The sequence below is a fragment of the Archocentrus centrarchus genome, chromosome 3 (assembly GCF_007364275.1).
Source record: "Archocentrus centrarchus isolate MPI-CPG fArcCen1 chromosome 3, fArcCen1, whole genome shotgun sequence".
In the NCBI taxonomy this organism is placed as follows: Eukaryota; Metazoa; Chordata; class Actinopteri; order Cichliformes; family Cichlidae; genus Archocentrus; species Archocentrus centrarchus.
The window spans coordinates 14,187,492-14,207,439 of NC_044348.1; the positions used below are offsets into that span (position 1 = coordinate 14,187,492).

A 19,948-nucleotide genomic window follows, 5' to 3' on the forward strand; every position below is an offset into this window, starting at 1 on the left:
TCAGTCTAATCTCTTCTCATTTTCTCCTCCTTTCTTACCCCAAGCTATCTACTCATTCCTTCCTTTTTGCCCTCCTCCATCTTATTCTGTCCCCATTAGAGAAACGCTGACCTGGAGACTCCCTAATGCGACGAATCAATACTGCACGGAGGACAGCAGTCTGCCGGACACACTAACATAAACACTTCCTTCAGTGTAGGAATTCCTTTAGCCACATCGCCAATGATGTCCCACTCAACTGACCCTGCAAGCTGGGAGTGATTGATTAAATTAATTTAATGTTAATGTTTGTGTATGCCCCTGCATTAAATATAAAGGCTTCTCACTTTCCTGGTACCAATGTGGATGTCATAGCTCATTCATCTATCTATAGAACCAACATTGATCCTGCCCGCCCTTCCTGCCTGACTAATGCACAGTGGCCGCAGGACAACCTAACATGGGGGGCAGAAAGCATATCATTATGCAGAGGGCTTCATGTCTTCAAAAAGATAATGAATCGCTGCAATCACTATGAAAGCCACAGGGAGCCTGAAAGCCACAGCCTATAGATTTGTGGCTGTTTAATGCAAATAATGAGCAATAATAATGCTTCACTGAATGTCCCACTTGTCAAGCAAGATCTCTTTATTCAAGTAAAAGCAGCACGAGCAAGAGTCCTGCTAAGTAACACAAGTAAAAGAAGTAATTGCACAGCATTATACGTCATATCAGTTTTATATTATTCAATATACTAAATGGATTTTCTTTAAATGAAATCCTTATATCACATTGGATTAAACTCAGGAGCACTTTATTGTTGAGGAGAGACTATTAAATTGGCCGTCTGAGAATGTAGTGAAGTGAAATTTTTTTTTTTATAGGGATATGTAGCAACATGAAATAAAACATGATATGTGGGGATTCTAAACATCACATTATAGTTTGCATTCAAATATCATGTCACATTTGGCCTCTGGTCTCACTTTCACATCTGCCTTTCTTTCAGGTTCACCATAAAATGTGAAAAAGAAAATATTTTCAGGGGCAAAATATTATATAAGAAGCTCAAGTTATTTACAAATCAATCCCAACCCTCAATACCTACCCTCATCTGATTTTTACAGCACTACAAATTTCATAAAGTATGTTTGAAAAGAACAAAGAAAACTAAATGAATATGTACAAAATACAAAACTATTCCCTTCAAAGTAAATACTGCCAAGAAATTGAGCTGTGTTGGTGGAGGTTTGCACTCTTGGAGTGCTTCTTGTTTTATTATGACAACAAGTCATGGATTACTCGTTCACCCTGCCCAACTCTGCTTGGTTGTTGTTGTTGTGATTGTGACAACTCCAAGGTGTGTTGATAACAGGGAAGCTGCCCTCTGGTGGACAAACTATGCAACATCAACACATACATGTAACGTCAACATACATATCATGGTTGAAGGGTGTTTCTTCCATGTCTTCTCTAAATTTTTAATTTTAATTTATTGCCCATTATAAATGGTTATACTGATAAATTGGCAAATAGCTAATAAACAGTATGTGTTTTGATATCTGTGTATAGTGTTCTGGTGTATATGTATATGTGTATTGATATATATTTCATGTATATAGTGTTTTCTATTTTATTTTATTTCATTTGTTTTATTCATCCTTCTTCTCTGCACTGAGCTGCTGCAATGAACAAATTTCTCCATTGTGGGATCATTAAAGTTTTATCTTATCTTATATGAACATCTTAAGGATGTAAAAATATAGCAAAAAAGTATCTCACGTAAAGTATAGCAGTATAAAATATAGCACATATAAAAATAGCAGCAGTAGATGTTGGGTATTGGGTAAAATAAACAAATATACAGTGCATAACAAATTTATTAGACCACCACCCGTTGTAAGGTTTATGCCACAGCTGCCCTAAATTAACAGCACTGGTTATTACCCAAATCATTTTTATTTTTCTGTAATGGTTAATCCACCAGTATGTGCAAGCTCTTTAGTCAAAATGATATTTTTAAGGCCAAAATATAATTATTGGTTTTATCTATGGATTTTTACATTTATTTTCCAGTGTGCCGACTCAAATTAATCCATGAAAACATGAATTCAGTTATATTCAGTTATGGTTTTTTTTTTTTTTGTTTTTTTGACAGATTTCTAAAATATTTATGTTTTCTTGTTTTTATGACAGGTGGTCTAATAAATTTATTAAGCCCTATATATATTGTCTCTGGTTAAAGGTGATGGTGCGAAAAGTAAATCAACATTAAAAGCATTAAACGCTACGTGAATGTAGGTTTCAATGCTGGCCAGCAGGCGGCGCATCATGAGGTTGCAAAAGAAAAAGCAATCATATTATGTAGCCTATACAAATACAACTATTGCCTTATTTAATGCAGCAGGATGTTTATCAAAGCAGAATAGATGACTGCATGTGCAGCTTCTGACTGACCACCATATAGGTGTGCAATGTTGCTCAGTTTCTCAGTCAGATCCAACTCTTGGCTGCTGACCACAAAAAAATCGGATGGCGATGACAAAAATGTTGTGCAACAATGTAGGTTCTTCATTTTTGTCACCAAATTATAATAAACCCGTTCCTCTATGTGCCAGCATACATCTGACCTAATGTTGCCTTTATGTAACTTTGATGTTTTCCTGCTTACAGTATCATACACACCATACCTGCTTTGGGATTGAAGATGCCACTGTCAGTATGAAATGCATTAGTGCTGCCCCTAGAGGCAGGCAACGGAAGAGCAAAGTTGTGGTCTCAGATGTATGCTGATTTTTGTGGCAGATTTCTCATTATTGCATCATATCTAACATCATATCTCATTGTGAGGGTGTATGTCGTCACAACTGCTTTTGTGCAGAACAGCAATAACACTGTACATCCAAGAAACCCGACTGCTTTAAGAGACTGACCTGATGACAGGACACATATAGCACGAATCATGTGATTTTAATTATGAGCTTCAGGTATCGCTTCCTAATTTTCAGATTTACTTTTTCTATGTACTTTGATTGTATTTGTGTTATCCTCCATTGCTGGTGGACCAATTCAACTAACAAAATTCACCAGCTTTTGTCTCCTGTCTGTTGTTAATTTCCCACACTGATGATGATGATGAGCCCAGAAGCTTAGTGCTATTGTGGATTTAATACTTTGTTCAGGCATAACCGCTGTTGCTGCTATTATACCACACACGGTCCATGCAGGCAGACACACACACCGATGTACAAGCACAGCACAGACACATTTATAACCATAAAGGCTACAGACTGTTTTCAGGGGCAGCGCTGGTGAAATAAACGACTTTTATGTGAAGTGCAATTTTGTGCCACTGTGCCTTGAGAAAAAGGGACGAGGAGAGTGAGTTATAAGGTGTCTGTGGAGCCTTCTGTCTGTCCAGGGAAAATATATTCATCTAATATGAACATAGTGCACTCTACTATCAAACCATTCTCTCATCCTTCACCACGGCCCATCCATGTCATAACCTCCCCTCCTCCCTCACATTTATGACCCTGTTTTGTAATCTCTCTTTTCCACTCTCTCTTGTCAATCAGTGTTTGCGGAATCACTGAGTATTTTACATGTTTCAAAGACTTTTATTAGCAAATGAAGGAAAGTGCTGCACTGCACTGCTTTTGGTTCTGACTGTAGATAGCATGATCTTGGTGATTTGAAACCACATACAACGAGCGAGGGATGGAGGTGACTGTGAAACCAAATGCTGTCAGGTACAAGCTGTCAGCTAATGAGCATGCCCTAGATAATCATCCTGTTTTATTCAATATGACCAGAAATGAGCCCATAAACTCAAGTTCTTACAGAGGTTGCTTTTCCATGATGGCTACACTACCAGAAAGCTTTTTGCAACCACAGGTATCACCTCCTGGTGACCATTAAAAAGAATGCAGGTTTAAGGCACTTACATGTTGGCTTAACTTTTCAGATGGGAAGCTATATGCACTCACATGCCACTTCATTAGGTACATCTTGCTAGTACCGCTTTAGACCTACTTTTGCCTTAAGAGCTGCTTGAATTCTCTGTGGTGTGAGTTCAACAAGAACCTGGAAACATTTCTCAGAGACTTTGGTCCATATTGACATGATAGCATCACACAGCTGCTGCAGATTTGTTGGCTGCACATCCATGTGACTCTTCCATTCCCTCCACATCCCAAAGGTGCTCCATTGGATTGAGAGCTGGTGAGTGTGGAGGCCATGTGAATACAGTGAGCTCATTGCTGTGTTCAAGAAACCAGTTTGAGAGGATTTGAGCTTAGTGACATGGCATGTTATCCTGTTGGAAGCAGCCATCAGAAAATGGGTACACTCACTGTGCCACTGTGTCATAAAGGGATCAACATGGTCAGCAACAATACTCAGCTAGGCTGCGGTGTTTAAACAATGCTCAGTTGGTACAAAAGGGCCCAAAGTGTGCCAAGAAAATATCTCCCACACCATTACAGCACCAGCATCCTGAACCGTTGATACAAAGAAGGATGTATCCATGCGTTCATGCACAATGTTTTTCCAATCTTGTGAACTGCAGTGCCTAGTGTGGTCTTCTGATGCTGTAGCCCATCCACTTCAAGGTTCAACATGCTGCACATTCAGAGATGCTCTTTTGCATACATTGGTTGTAATATGTAGTTATTTGAGTCGCTGTTGCCTTGCGATCAGCTCAAAGCAGCCTGCCCATTCTCGTCTGACCTCTGGCATCAACAAGGCATTTTCACCCAGAGAACTGCTGCTCACTGGATATTTTCTCTTTTGTGGACCATTCTCTAAACCCTAGAGATGGCTGCGCAGGAAAATCCCAGTAGATCAGCAGTTTCTGAAATACTGAGACCAGCCTGTTTGGCACCAACAACTATGCCACATTCAAAGCCACTTAAATCATCTTTCTTCTCCATTCTACATGGCTAAATGAACTGAGTTGCTGCCATGTGATTGGCTGATTATATATTTCTGGCCTCTTGGCCAGGTCACATTAGTAAATGAGAACTGATTCTCAAATATTTTACCTCGTAAAATAAAAGTTTAAATTTGTGTTGACGAGCAGTTGAACAGGTTCACCTAACGAAGTAGGTGGTGAGTGTACATCTTTTAAACTCTCTATATATTTTTGACACACATTTAGAATAAGACAAGGAATAAATGAATTATTCACAAAGGAATACGAGATTAGAACATAAAATACATATTTTAATATACTGTCTTAAACAAATTAGTTTTAGATGTCTGCACTTAAAAATCTTTTTAGCATATAAATAAAAACTACTTTTAGCTGCTCCCTTATTCACAAGGGTCAGCACAGCGGGTAGCTCCACATGTTTGATATAGCAGAGTTTTTACTCGGGATGCCCTTCCTGACACAACCCCAAAGGGATCTTTGTCTAAATAACAGCTAAAAAATATTCTGGAAAATATTTTCCAGAATCTTTTTTGCAGTACTTATAAGTACTAATAAGATATTTAACCTGAGATATATACTTTTTTTCTCTTCAACTATGCATAACTCTAATTTGCAAACCTTTTGCATGTTGTCAACTTATTTGGGCAGACTAAGTGATAAATAAAAACCACAGTGCAGCAGACGTGGCACTGTGCCCCACAGAGCTCACTAAAACACTGTGTACTTTCAGCTCAAGGACTCTGCATATCAGGTCACACCTCACACACATATGCATACACACATCTAAACACTGACAGTGTTGTAAAGAATCAATGTTTTCCCTTACTGAAGTACACATTGGCAGCTACTTTGCATTAGAAGACAAATAGAGGAGCTACTTTTCTATATTGAATAAATAATAGCTAAAATCCCAGGTGAGTTCACCCAGTTTAACCACAGAGTTTTCAGAATCTTCTCTCTGTAGTCTTCACCAAGCTGTTTTTTTTTTTTTTTCATCATGCAAAAAATAGCCACAAGCGAAAGAAAGAAAACTTTGCTTTATGAAGTGGATCATTTCTTCCATCTATTATTCATGCTATAAACTTGCATTCGTGGACATCATGTGGTGGTCCACAGCAGGGCAAGTAAACAGGAGAAAATGTATTTGATGTCATGGGGTGAGGATCAAGTGAGATGAAACGGATACAGAGGCCTTGTTTTTAGTCTGCATCTTGTATATTTTTTGATGCTAATGGTAAAACATTGAGGGTTACTGTTATTATGGTGCAGTAGTAAGAAAGTAAGGTTGAAAAAATTAAAGGAAGGATGGTTTGCTTTAACTCGCAGGTTTTCTCAAGGCTGCGTTTGAAGACTATCTTTGCTGATGGGTGGTCTTTAAAGACAAGACTGTGAAGCATCACTTTGGCTCTGACTCTCAGAGTAACTCTGGCTTTCCTGCCTAAAATACTTCCTGCAGGAGTCACATCAGTGTATGTTACAAATTCAGCACTGGCTGACAGATTAGGAAATGCAGGACTGGTGCCAGAACAAATCCAAAGATGCTGTGAGAGTCTGAAAAGTTACTAATAATATAATGCCAACCTTGAAACTGAAGGGGCTTTTTTAAAATTTGATGTGACACAAATAATGTTTTTAAAATTATCTATATGAGCATTTCATGGCAGCGCTGCTGCTATTTATGCTATCTATCTATAGCATAGATAAACGGTTTAGTACAAAAACAGTGACAAATCTATAAACCTATATATCTGTAAATCTATAAATTAAGACATCCTAAAATTAGGCATAATACAATAACTGCAGCATAGCCTAGCAAAACAGTCCGCGCTAACCTGTTTGTACCCGCGACTAATATGCTGAAGCGGTCTGCCAAAAACCGGGTTTCTGGCCAAATGAAGGTGTGTATTTTCCGTGATTTCCAGGGGGACTCCCCCTGGACGGTCTTTTTTTCGATTTTTTTGATTCTGTCAAGTCTTTTGTATTGAACAGTTGTATTTCAAAAACCTCGCCAAAGTTAACGTGTCAAAACCCTGATGGCACATATGGACATCAATTTAAAGTATATGGATGTGTAATTTTATGTTTCAACTTAAAATTGTTAAAGTTTCATCAAGTTTTCTTGATCAGAAAGTAGTTTTTTTTTTTTTTTTTTTTACGTTCTTTTTACGTTTTTACGTTATTAAAGTAGTTTAATAACGTAAGGAATATGTCCATTGTCAAAGCGACAGCCCATGGCGGCCAATGCAATTAACAAATGAAAAAAAAAGGCAGATTAGACAAAATTAAACTATTCTGTTTGTTGTAAAGCTGTTTTCTCAGCTGTTACATTTTCTGTTTGCCATACTTCTGCCTCTCTTTGCAGAAAATTTCATTCAAATATTGATTTAAAGTCAAAGAAAAAATGCTAACTTTTCTGCGCGTACTGCACTTTGAGATCACAGTTTTCATTGATTATAATGGTAAAACAGTGCATGCTAACGGAGTAGTTAATCGGGTGTAACTTTATTATTATTTGTGCTATTAGTGTGGTTTTGGCATCAAAATGTAATTTTTTTCCATGCTCTTTCTAGCTGCATGAGTTTTAGATGTAACTGGAAAGAATGAAAATTTTTGTAAGATACCTGCTAAAATCATTTTGAGATTACATATCTAATAGAAAGCGCTGAGGTGCAAGATAACCCTGCTAGTATTTGATGCTAATGTTAGCCAGAGCGCCTACCACACACAGCTTTCAGCAGCAGTGGGGATCATTAGTGAAAATCATCGACTGAGACAGACACTGACGTCACTGGTTGATCTGAAGTTCAGCTTTTTTTTTTTGGAACCACAAGTGACCATATTTGAATGAGAGTGGAATGCTAACACTATCAAACTTCATTTGAAAGATGCCTCCATAAACTATAGGTTCACCATAGACAGAGAAACCTTCTAATTAGAGCTGAACAATGAATAAAATACTATTTTCACTTGGCCAAACTTGAGAATAGACTTCTTGAGTGGGCTATTAGTATATTAAACTACACAGCTGTCACGGTCCTGTCCAGGGTCCCAACAGCAATCCATAGCTAATTTTACTATGTCCAGTGGTATAAATTAGCTGAGGTGCTGCCTACTAGAATAGCGAACAAACCTAATTGGCATACACCTGTCAAAGCACCTAGAGCCTAAATGATGCATGAATTTAAGCTTTAATAAAAATGATATGGATGATTGCCCACAGTACATTTATTACAAAGAGATAGAGACCAAAATTGTTTACAGGCTGGTTTTCCTGTAAGAGGCTGTAAATGTGTTTGTTTCTGCTCTAAAGTTGGACATTTTAAGTCTGCGGCGATTGACTTGCTTTTCGAGCTAGCCTCAAGTGACCATTCAAGGAACTGAGGTCTTTGGCACGTCCATGTATTGTTTCAGCCAGGAGGTTGCCTCTTGGTCAAAACCCTGTGAATTAAATTTGAACCTTATTGACTCCTCTCAGGTATAGAAGATCAGTTTAATGCCTCTTAATATAAATGTGGGCTAAAAAGTGAGGCAACTTTAGCAGTAAGTTGAATTTCTCCCATCATTTATCAAAATGCTACATGCTACATCTTTAACAACAAGCAACTATGTAAGGCATCAGTCACACCAGCCTATAGACCGGTCTACGACCAATCACAGGGGAAAATGCACTTTCCCCGATCAGTTGACAATTGGTGAAATTGGTCACAAAGAGGGTGCTGCAGCAAAATGGTAATGAAACCTTAACACATGGGATGCTGAGACATAGTATTCACTGGTTTACATATGCGCCTTCTGTTGGTTGCAACAGCAAGTCCCAACTTTTACTCTGATGGCAAATGTTCTCCATTTCTAGTTTGTATCAAATGTTTTTAAGTTTCACTAGCATTGAGCAAGCAGTTGGCTGTTTGCAGACAAGCCTGTGTCTGCAATGGTCAGGGGAGCACACAGTTTGTTTGGCAACATATGGTTGCCAGGGGGCCTCTACCCAGTCTCTAGGCCTATGTGACTGCAGCTTTAGAGACAAATTTCACAGTGAATGTCAGTAACCTCCAGCAACCACTTTCCCTAGCAACTGGTGGTTGTCAATGGGTTGCCGACTGGTCTCTCCACCCACGTGACTGGATCCTTCACAAAGTCCCTGAAAACATCAGTCAAATCTTTACTGGCTTTTTTTTTTTTTTCACATTCAAATTTGTGATTTTAGCAAAAAAATACACTTTTGTATTTTTAAATTGAGTTGTCGTCCTTTGTTTTGATGTGATTGGACTGACAGTACTGGAAACCTAAGCAAAACCAAACCAATGTATTTCATATTGGCAAAAACAACAAATATATCATACACCACCACTGAGCTCCCACTTAACATTAGTCAGAAGGGTTTAATCAGAAGTGTGGGAAAAATTGATTGAGGTGATACATTCAGGGTCTTTATTATTACAACCTAATGGAATGGAAATTACAATTCTGTCAATAAAATATATAAATATATGTATATTTAGATATCTTTTTTCCTTGAATCTTTCAGCCCTATTTTTATCCTCAGCAACAGTGTTGCTATAGTTGGACGTTGCATTTCCCACTCAAGCCAAACTCCACCATGACTGCTGGAAGCTTTTGTTTTCTTAGATGACATAACAGCAACTTCACATCTAACTTTCATTGACCATCTGCCTCTACAGCTCCAGTACAACCCACCTCTGCTCTTCCTTCAACCATGTCTGCAAGGTAGGAAAAAAAAAATCCTCTGATTTAGGCCAGACAGCTCACTGCCAAGTATTATGCAGCAGGGCACTCAAGGTTGCTTTAAAAATCTATGAGATATTTTCGCCTCTGTCTCAAAATTAGAAACTGACAGGAGACCTCGTGCCAGCAGTCAATCAAACTGACAAACTCACATGCAAGTGTGTGTATGTGTGTGTTTGCTGCATCATTCAGACTGAGGCTGTGCTGTGTCATCTCTGAGGATGTTCCTGACTGTCACCTCCACCCTGTGACTTTTTTTCCTCAACCTTCAACCCTCCTTCACATCAAAAATGGTTTAACTCGTGCAAGCTGCTAACGCTGCCTCACTTGAAGTGAGTCCCACTCCTGAAGAACAAAGACGTGCACAGAGACACCAGGCAACTCTCAATTAAGGCCATCTAATATACTGAACAACTAAAGCATGCATGCACACACGCACACACACACACACACACTGCAGACTGTCAGCATGGAGAGGAAGGTCGGGGGCGGATGAGGAAACATCATGCTGTGAACATTTATTAAAGGAGACATCTACAGAGGGTCAAGACACAAAGACAGTAGTAGAGGAGAAAGAAAGACATTTAGTAGCACTGTGCAGGGAAGGAGATACAGTATTTATCTGTGTCCACTGTGGTCCCATGCAAAAAAAACAGCCTTACCCAGCATGCATTAGGAGCAGGTTGGCATTTGTTACCATCATAAATCGTTGGTTGCTTTCCCAAATACCAAACTGCCCACATTGCTTATAAACACACACACACAGGTACACGCCCGGGCAAACACGCACAAGTACACATGAGTTGACCAGCAGTTAGAGTGGGCCAAACGCAGTTCTCAGCTCAATGGACAATCCCACAGATAGGAAGGGTTTTTAAGTCCAAGCAGCTTACCCAATCATTTATCAGATTAATACTTTTCATGAGAATAAACCAGTCATAGAGAGAGAGAGACATATGGAATGTGTTAAACTGCGCTCATCTGAAAACCACAGAAATATTACATAACCAAAGGTTAGCCTGTGTATGTGTGTGTGTGTGTTTGTATTAGCGCTGTCGCTTCAATCTGAATGAAACCATTAGGATACTTCTTGGGCATTTAGTTTGCATTGAAACTACAGGAAATTATTTCCCTTCAACATCTCTGTTAAATGGAAGGGTAAATGGACTGTATTTATACAGCGCTTTCCTCATCTTACCAACCACTCAAAGCGCATTACAACTCACATTCCCCAATTCACATCACACTTCTTATTCTATACAGAAAACACATTTCCTGTAACACCCAAAGTCCTAAAGGTGGGCAGTTTTTGGATTTCAGTATCTTTCCAAGGACACTTCAACATGCAGACTGGATCAAACCACAGACCTTCAGCCTTCTCAGTTCTCCTGTTTCTGTACAAGTTAAATTGGTGTGAAGCTGTGCATGGTGGGCCTTACATTGGAATCAAGCAGATCGAGGCTGTCCAGGCTCTTGCTGCGGTGAATGCGGCCTTTGATGCGACGCAGGGAAGGTTTCCCCTGGCTCATGGGCAATGAGAGAGTGGAAGTGGCAGGCATAGCCATAGCACCGGCACCACCAGTAGCACCTATAGGCTCATCTAAACATCCAGGAGCACCTGAGGGGGATAAATCTCCATCTGGCGGGGTCACCCTGCAACAGAAACACAAAAGGTCAATGAAAACAGCGGCTAGAAATAGCTTTGTTTTATATATATATATATATATATATATATATATATATATATATATATATATATATATGTATGTATATATATGAATTCACCTGTTACAGTCATATTGAACACTTATGGGTACATGCTAAAATCCTGAATGTTTCCAATGCTGCATTGCTCAACTACTTGACGTAACTAAATCTATTAAAAACCACAGAGTTCACAATGAAGACAATTTCTCCCAAGAGCAAGCCACACATGACACACAATACTAGCAGACAGCACTGCTGTATCTGATGGAAAACATAAAGATGCCTGAAGGATCAAAGTGACATAACTTTCTTCTTGTTGTCTTTACTTTTTAAAGGACATCTTCTCCTGTTGGCTGTGGTGGCATTTAAGCAAGTGTGAATAATTGGGCTGAATGTCAGCGGGTAGCCTGCAGATGGGCACTAGGTAGGCAGCATCCACTTGTCTTCTATTATTAAGCCACAATGAAGCTGCTTTGCTTCTTACATGCTTGGCTGCAAAGGTGATTTAAGGCGAAATGCTGGGGAAAATAACAGTTCAATGCAATTTTGATAGTTTCCCCTATCGTGCCTCAAAAAGTGAATAGAATAAAATTGTTTAAGTGATTTTGAATTTCCTGAAAGAAGAAAATAAAAAAATAAAAAACAACAAAATTTACAGTCATGGTACAAATAAACTGCATTCTCTGTCAGATTTAATGTGTCATAATAAAAATATCATCTGGTCCTTACCAAATTTAAAATAACTTCAAACTCAGATGAACAACAATACATATCACACCATGTCATTATTCAACAAAAATGAAGTAAAAATGCAGGAGCAGTGTGTGAAAAACCGGCCTTTGATCTCCTGCACTCTGAAAGGAGACGCAGACGTCATGGCTTTAATGGGAGTATTGTAACAGAGAATTCTATTGTAAAAGTTAAACCAAATAAGTTTTGAGAGCTGCTTGGACAAAGAAGAGAATTCAAAAAGCCTCTTTGGGTGCTGGAAAGTTGTTACAGATGTTTGTTTGTTTTTTTTTTATTTAATAAGTTTATTTCAAAATTAACTCGTCAATCAATGATCAATAATCTGCAGTGATCATTAATAAAAATAATCAGTGCCTGTGGTCCTAAAGTCAGCTCAACTCTGCATTTAAGGCCGTTAAAAGAGAAGCTGGGCTATTTGTTGTACTTCAGATCTATCTTAATGACAAGTCATCAATCAAAGGCTTGTACCAAAGTATTACACTGTCATGTGTTAAAGTTGACAATACATGACAGTCTCAAGGAAAAAAATAAATAAACCCACTGACACGCTGTCAGTCTCTCTGAGCATGAGGAAGGCTGGAACATGATCAGGAACTTTGGAAGTCTGTCGAGCATTTTAATGGAAAGCCTTTGTTATAGTCACCATATGGGAAGCAAAAATGATGCTACTTGTATGAAAAACAAACAAAAGAAGGTGGCTCCACATGCTACAATTTATTGAGTGCTTCAAACCATCCAGTCCCTCTGAAGGCTTCTTTAAACAAAGACTGATTTCAGGGCAATAACTGGCATGCTGTTTAAAAATATAACAAAACCTCAATTAGACTATTATTTATGCCAAGTTTCACTTTTTTTGGCTCTTTTTACCAGTGGAAAAAATTACCAAATCACAACAAGCAACAGCAACATGGCTTCATGACAGAGCACCTACTATGCTATGCGTCTATAGTGTCTATATGTCTGGCTGCTCCTTTCTAAAGCCCATTAAGCCGCTTATGTGCTGGCATTTGTTCCTGGTTAGTCTCTTCACTGCCAACTTTGAAGCCAAAAGCCCAGTTTCTGAGTGCGTGCGCACACACACACACACACACACACACACACACACACACACACACACACACACACACACACACACACATCATAGTAATTTTAGTGCTGTTTACTTGTGGCATGCTGTGTATCAAAAGGCTTTAATGCTATTCTGCTTCTTGTGTATTGTCACAGCACACACATTAAGCACTTTGCACCTGCATTTAAACCTGAACCTGCCAATAAAAGTTGTTCTTGCTTTTTTCCTGTCCAGTGAAGGGTATGGATTTCAAAATGAGTCACTTCACCGTTATAGCACGCATTTAGTTCGCAAGGAACACCTTAATGTAATTAACTAAATATAAATATATTCGCCTTTTTCTATTCCCTTTTCTGCAGCTCCAACTCTGGTTTAATGTGAAACAGCATTAAAAAAAACAATGCAGATCAATAGCTGCGCTGTGTCTGAGCTGAATATTAACTTAAGGGGATCAGACTCGAGACCTGTATTGTGTCTGCTTTTACTCACTGATAGGCACTGTCCTCTTGATCCTTTCATAGTGGGAAAAAAAGATGAGAAACTGGATAACAGAATTTGTTTTCTTTTTTGATGAATGTGTTAAAGACCTTTGAAAACATATTTCTTAACAAGATTTGGGAATCTAAAAATCTTAATAGCAGGTCTCAGAGGTTGTCTTTAGCGTATAGAGATGACAGAAGCTGAATGCTAACCAAAGCATATTAACATACCCACGATGACAATGCTGACATGATGCTTAGAAGATAAGAAAAAACACCATGTCTGATTTAAATTTGACTGATTTCCCCTTCAAAGTCACATCTGTGTGCAACTCTGTACCGCTTCTGCACCTCTGTGATTACCTCAAGGCAAAGATCTGTGACAAACCATCATGTCAACGATCCCGGTGATTAAGGCTATGACCAAGAGACCAAACAGCAGATTTTAGTGAAAGAGCCCACATTCTCCAAGCATGCAGGTGGCACATCTGGTTAGGAGGGCAACCAGGAGCATGCTCATAATTTTTTCAGTGTTAACAGGTTGTGTGCTGTGAATTCATCCTGAGGGTCAGACTGAGTTCTACTGTAAAGTACTGTGGGCACCTGAATTGCGGTGCACGCCAGCTAGTTTTTGCGCTGGAGACACAGGTGCAAGTGGCCTGAACAGGACAGATCTAAAAATAGAGATCTAAAAATAGGATCTGTGCTGGAAACACTGCCCAAGGTGACAACATTAAAGAGGAAACTCACGCAAATTTAAATAAGGTATATAATCAGGTACAGTTCTTGATTTTTCTAGGCTGAGTTGAGAGCTTTGTCGTGTGCAATTTTTGCCATATTCACTTTCTCAGTTTAACACTAGAAAAGCTGAGGGATCACAAAAGCTATTATTATTAAAACTGAGGGAATCAAGAAGTAACTGCAAAGTTTCACTGCACTTCATCTTCTAGTTGTTATTAAAAACTCTTTATTTCTGACTAAAGTAACGGCCAGTTTTTTTAGTTCTAAACATTTCTGAAAATATCTCTAACATGAACTGAGAAATTATGGTCCATTATGGACAGTAATGTGCTAATAAAACATTTTTTTTTTTTTTTGCCACAGCGGCTTTTCTCTGCAGTGGAGGGAGACAGGAATTGGGGGAAAGATACAGGGGAAGACAGGTGGGCAAATTGGTGACGGGCCGGGACTTGAGCCTGCGTCGCCCACACAGCAACACAGCATATGTATGTGGTTGCCGGCTTCACCACTAAGCCACCCAGGTGCCCCCTAATAAAACATTTTTAACCACTTCTCATTTACATATTTGAACACACCAGTGTGGATCTTTGATGACCTTACATCAACAGTCAGCCTCTAAAGAAAGTTGTTTTTAATGCTATAAAATCACACGTGCAGTATGTAAGTGCTTCAGTAATATAAGGTCATTGGCTTTCTATCTCTGTCTGTTTACCTGTAGCTGATGCATCTGCGTATTTACAAACAGCCTGAGCACACATACAGAGCTCCGTCTCTGTCACTGTAATCCCAGTGTTACTTTCACAACGGGCTTTTATTCACACACAAAGCTTATGAAGCTCTGTGGGTTTAACAACACGCTCCTAAGAATGAGGAGTGCTGATAGGGCCTCTGTCTGTATGATGGTTTACAACCTGTAGGTCATTCTTCTAATCCTACATTAGCAGATAATATCACAGAGTAACAAAGAAACCAGAAATATGTGGCTCAAGGATTTGCAGCATTGTATTTTATGACATTAATATGAAAATGGTGTCTATTTCCATAAAACAAGATGAAATAATGCCTGCTGAAATTAGACTTTTTATTTTGCACAGGTTTTTTTGGCAAGATACAGTACTGTGCAAAAGTCTTGAGCCATTTCTTTATATTTTGCAAGGAAAATGGGAAATACAGTACTGGTCAAAAGTTCGGACATGTTTTTCATGCTCATCATTGTCATGTCTACGTTCATAATTCCATAAACCAACACCACTGGTTGAAATGCAGCCCCAAACCATGTTTTACAGCTGTAGTGGATTTTAAAGCCTGCTATTTCTGGCAGCTGAACAGCTGAACAGCTTTACTTTTGAGTCATTGAAGAAAACACAAGCTTTATGAGGTAATGAGACTTTTGGAAGAGCATTTTGGTCCTGCATCTCTTATGGACTCACAATTATTTCATCTAAATATATTACAGCAGTGGTTTCCAAAATCTGTGAGTAGACTATTTAATTTTAGATTAAATTAAACTTAAAATTAACAAATACACTATATTACCAAAAGTATTCACTCACCCTTCCGATTCACCCTTGAATTCAGGTTCCAATCACTTCCATGGCCACAGGTGTATAAAAACATGCAGACTGCTTCTACAAACATTTGTGAAAGAATGGGGCGCTCTCAGGAGCTCAGTGAAGTACTCTAAAAAACATGGCATCTTATTTCATTGCTATGCAGATGACTCACAGATCTACCACTGAAATGAAAATCAACGAGTCCTTTGAAGGCCTTACTAGACTGTTTGGAAGACATTAAGACATGGATGGCTTTACATTTTCTTAACTTAAACGTACAGAAAACAGAGCTCATTGTGTTAGGTGCTCCTGACCTCTACAGTCACGACCTTTTAAAGATTTATAATAAACCCTTTGTGAGGAAGTTGGGAGTGATCTTTGATAGTAATCTGACTTTTGACAAACACATTAATGCTGTAATTAAATCTAGTTTCTTTCAGCTCTGGCTACTCGCAAAGGTGAAGCCATTCCTCTGTTTCAGAGACTTTGAGAGGGCTGCCCATGCCTTCATTTGATCTTGACTTGACTATTGTAATGATCTTTATTCAAGTATCAGTCTGCTGCTACTTTGCACTCGTAAGTGCCACTGCAGGGAAGCTAATATCCCTCATATTAGCTTCCCTACACTGGGTGCCAGTTAGTTTTCAAATTGACTTCAAGGTTTTATTATTTGTTTTTAAGGCATTGCATGGGTTAGTGACTTCTTTCCTCTCTGATCTTTTAAGTTTGCACATTCCCACTAGATCACTGAGATCTGCAGAGCAAATGCTCCTAACTGTCCTGAGGTCCAGATTAAAGCACAGTGGAGATCGGGCGTGTGGAGCAAACTGCCGCTTCACATCAGGACCTCTCCAACAGTAGACACTTTTAAAACCCGTTTGAAAACCCATTCTTATTTTCTGGCTTATAAGTCAGACTGAGTTCTGGGTTCATTATTTGTGTTGGTTTTACTCAGGTTTTTATTATTTTATGTTTCCTGTCTTAACTGTCATTTTATCTTATGTTTTATGTTATTTGATTATTCTAGATATACAGCACATTGGTCAACTATTGTTGTTTTTAAATGTGCTATAGAAATAAACTTGACTTGACCATGAAAGGATGCCACCTGTACAACAAGGAAGAGCATTTCCTTGTTCCTTGTTTCTTCCCTGTTCCTTGTCCTGAAATTTCCTCACTACTAAATATTCCACAATCAACTGTTAGTGGTATTATAACAAAGCAGAAGTGATTGGGAAAGACAGCAACTCAACTACGAAGTGGTAGGCCACGTAAAATCACAGAGCGGGGTCAGTGGATGCTGAGGCACAGAGTGTGCAGAGGTTGCCAACTTTCTGCAGAGTCAGTTGCTACAGACCTCCAAACTTCTCAGATTAGCTCAAGAACAGTGCATAGAGAGCTTCATGGAATGGGTTTCAAGGAAAAGTAGCTGCATCCAAGCCTCACATCACCAAGCACAATCCAAAACATCACATGAAGTTATATGAAGCACGCTGCCACTGGACTCTAGAGCAGTGGAGGCGCGTTCTCAGGAGTGATGAATCACGCTTCTCCATCTGGCAATCTGATAGATGAGTCTGGGCTTGATGGCTGCCAGGAGAACGGTACTTGTCTGACTGCACTGTGCCACGTGTAAAGTTTGGTGGGGGGGGTTATGTTTTGGGGCTGTTTTTCAGGAGTTGGGCTCGGCCACTTAGTTCCAGTGAAAGGAACTCTTGTAGGAGTAGGAAAAGACTGCAGTTTCAGTCAAGTACTTTTTTCTTGGCCATCATCTAAAACATCTTGAGGTCAAGGAAAGATATATTTCATGAGGACTTGGGAAAAGAACTGTGGCGCTCAGGGAGTTTAACTGCATTACATAACTCTGCAACAGCAGATGTTGCTTCTTGTGTGGGTCTGCTGTGGTCACACTACAATGTTCCAAACATGGGCTTTAAAAGGTGCATCTTAGACATTTTAGTCTGTGTGATCTGATCAAGTTATTTTTTTGCAGGCTGTGGAAATGTGGAAAAATTGAAATGCATGACTTCTTAGCAAGCCTGGAATATAAAAAAAAAAAGGAATAAAAGTTACTAGTCACAAAGGAGAAATGAAGCGGTTGTTTTAACCTCACTCTCCTGCTGGCTTATATTTTATCCTCCTGCTGAAGAGAATCCAGTTTAACTTTCGCCTTTTTTAAGGCTTTCAGCATCCAAGACTATAGTCACATTAAATAACGGTAATCACAATAATTAATCGCTGGCAGCACACACAGTTGGGACATAACTAATGCAAACTGAGTTCTGCTTACAACATTAACTTGACATTTATTATTTTAATATAGCTCATTGTCTTTATGTGGTTCAGACAAGGCAACGACTTCATGCACATTTCACTAAGATTCATACATCACCTGTAGATTCATATCTATGAGTGGTAATTTACATGATGATCTGCGCTCATTATCACTCATGTTGACGGAGAACGGTCAGACTTTGAATTGTGTGACTGCATTCTTCTATCATAAAGGATGTCCTAGTGTAAAGGAATTACTTTTATGAGCAATAAAAAAAATAACCAGCGCTTACCATTGCAACAACTTCTCCATCATCTCACTGAGTTAGGAACCTTCCCAAGCAAAAAAAATGACTTTCAGCACAACCTGCATACATCATGTTATGTCATGTCCTAAAAAAGAAGTACTTGGTTGGTAACCTCACAACTAATTTGCTATGGGTAAGTTAAGTGGGCATTTTTGAGCAGCCCAGAGAAGCTGAGTTAGGAGTGTGGGGTTCACCACACTGGAATATTGCATGGGGTTTCATCAGTTTTTGCACACAATATTATTAAAAGATTACAAGAATCTGGAGAAATCTCTGTACACAAGGGACAAGGCCAAAAACCAATAATGAATGGTTGTGATCTTTGAAAAATAAAAACAAGCACAATTCTCTGCTGGAAATCATTGCGTGGGATTAGAAAGAGTTCTACCAGTGAACACAGTTTATCACTGCATCCGCAAACTGAGACTCTGCCATGCACAGATGAAAAAGCATATAAACCATCAGGAAACACTGCTGCCTTTTCTGGGTTTGAGCTCATTTGGAGTGAGCTCAGGTGAAGAGGAAAACTGATCTGTGGTCTGACTAATCAAAATGAGCTTTTCTTTTTTCAAAAATCATGGATGCAGTGACCTCCAGGTTGAAAAAATTAAAGGAAGCATCCAGCTTGTTATCTGATTGCATCCCTGATTGCACGAGGGTGCGTCAGTGAGCATGGCATGGGTGATGTGCACATCTTTGAAGAAATCATTAAATCTTTTTCATCTTTCAGCGGCTCCCTTTAGGGGTCACCGCAGCAAATGATCTGCCACCACCTCACCCTGTCTCTAGCATCCTCCTCTGTCACGCCAACCTTCTGCATGTCCTCCTTAGCTGCTTCTTCCTCTTTCCCTCCTGCCTGGCAGCTAAATATCATTAAAGAACAAACAATACATGTGCTGCCATCAAGACAATATCTTGCTCAAGGAAGGCCTTGCTTATGTCAGCAAGACAATGCCAAACCAGATTCTGCAGATTTAAACAGGAGCATGACTCTGTAGGAAAGTGCTAAACTGACCTTCCTGCAATCCAGACCTGTCATCCACTGATATTTGACACCTTGTAAAATCCAAAAATATTTGAAAAGAGGCCTTGAACCTGTTGAACGCAGAGAGACAAACAACCATTCATGCTCACATTCACAGCTACAGCCAATTTAGAATAACCAGTTAGTCTAATGAACATGTTGCTGGACAATGGGAGAAAGCCAGAGTCTGAAATACTCTAGATACAAAAATAAGAGGTAATGCAATACAGTTGTAAACATTCCCCTGTCCCAACTTTTTCAAAGCTGAAATCACATTCTACAGTTTTAAAAAGTATTTTTTTCTTTGATCATTTTATTTATTTTTTAACTAAACTGTATTTCTTGGCAAGCTGCAGGAATTTAGACTGATATCTTGAGCTATGCA

The 19,948-nt window shown here is 39.0% G+C and overlaps 1 protein-coding gene across 4 annotated transcripts in view; it reads right to left on the reverse strand.

Moving 5' to 3' along the window:
- tjp1a (tight junction protein 1a) overlaps nucleotides 1-19,948 on the reverse strand; it is a 108,772-nt gene that overhangs the window by 73,219 nt on the left and 15,605 nt on the right. For all 4 annotated transcript variants that reach the window (XM_030726368.1, XM_030726365.1, XM_030726367.1 and 1 more), the window contains exon 2: nucleotides 11,098-11,311. In XM_030726368.1, the coding sequence (XP_030582228.1) occupies nucleotides 11,098-11,311 (214 nt within the window). The remainder of the gene's footprint in view (nucleotides 1-11,097; nucleotides 11,312-19,948) is intronic.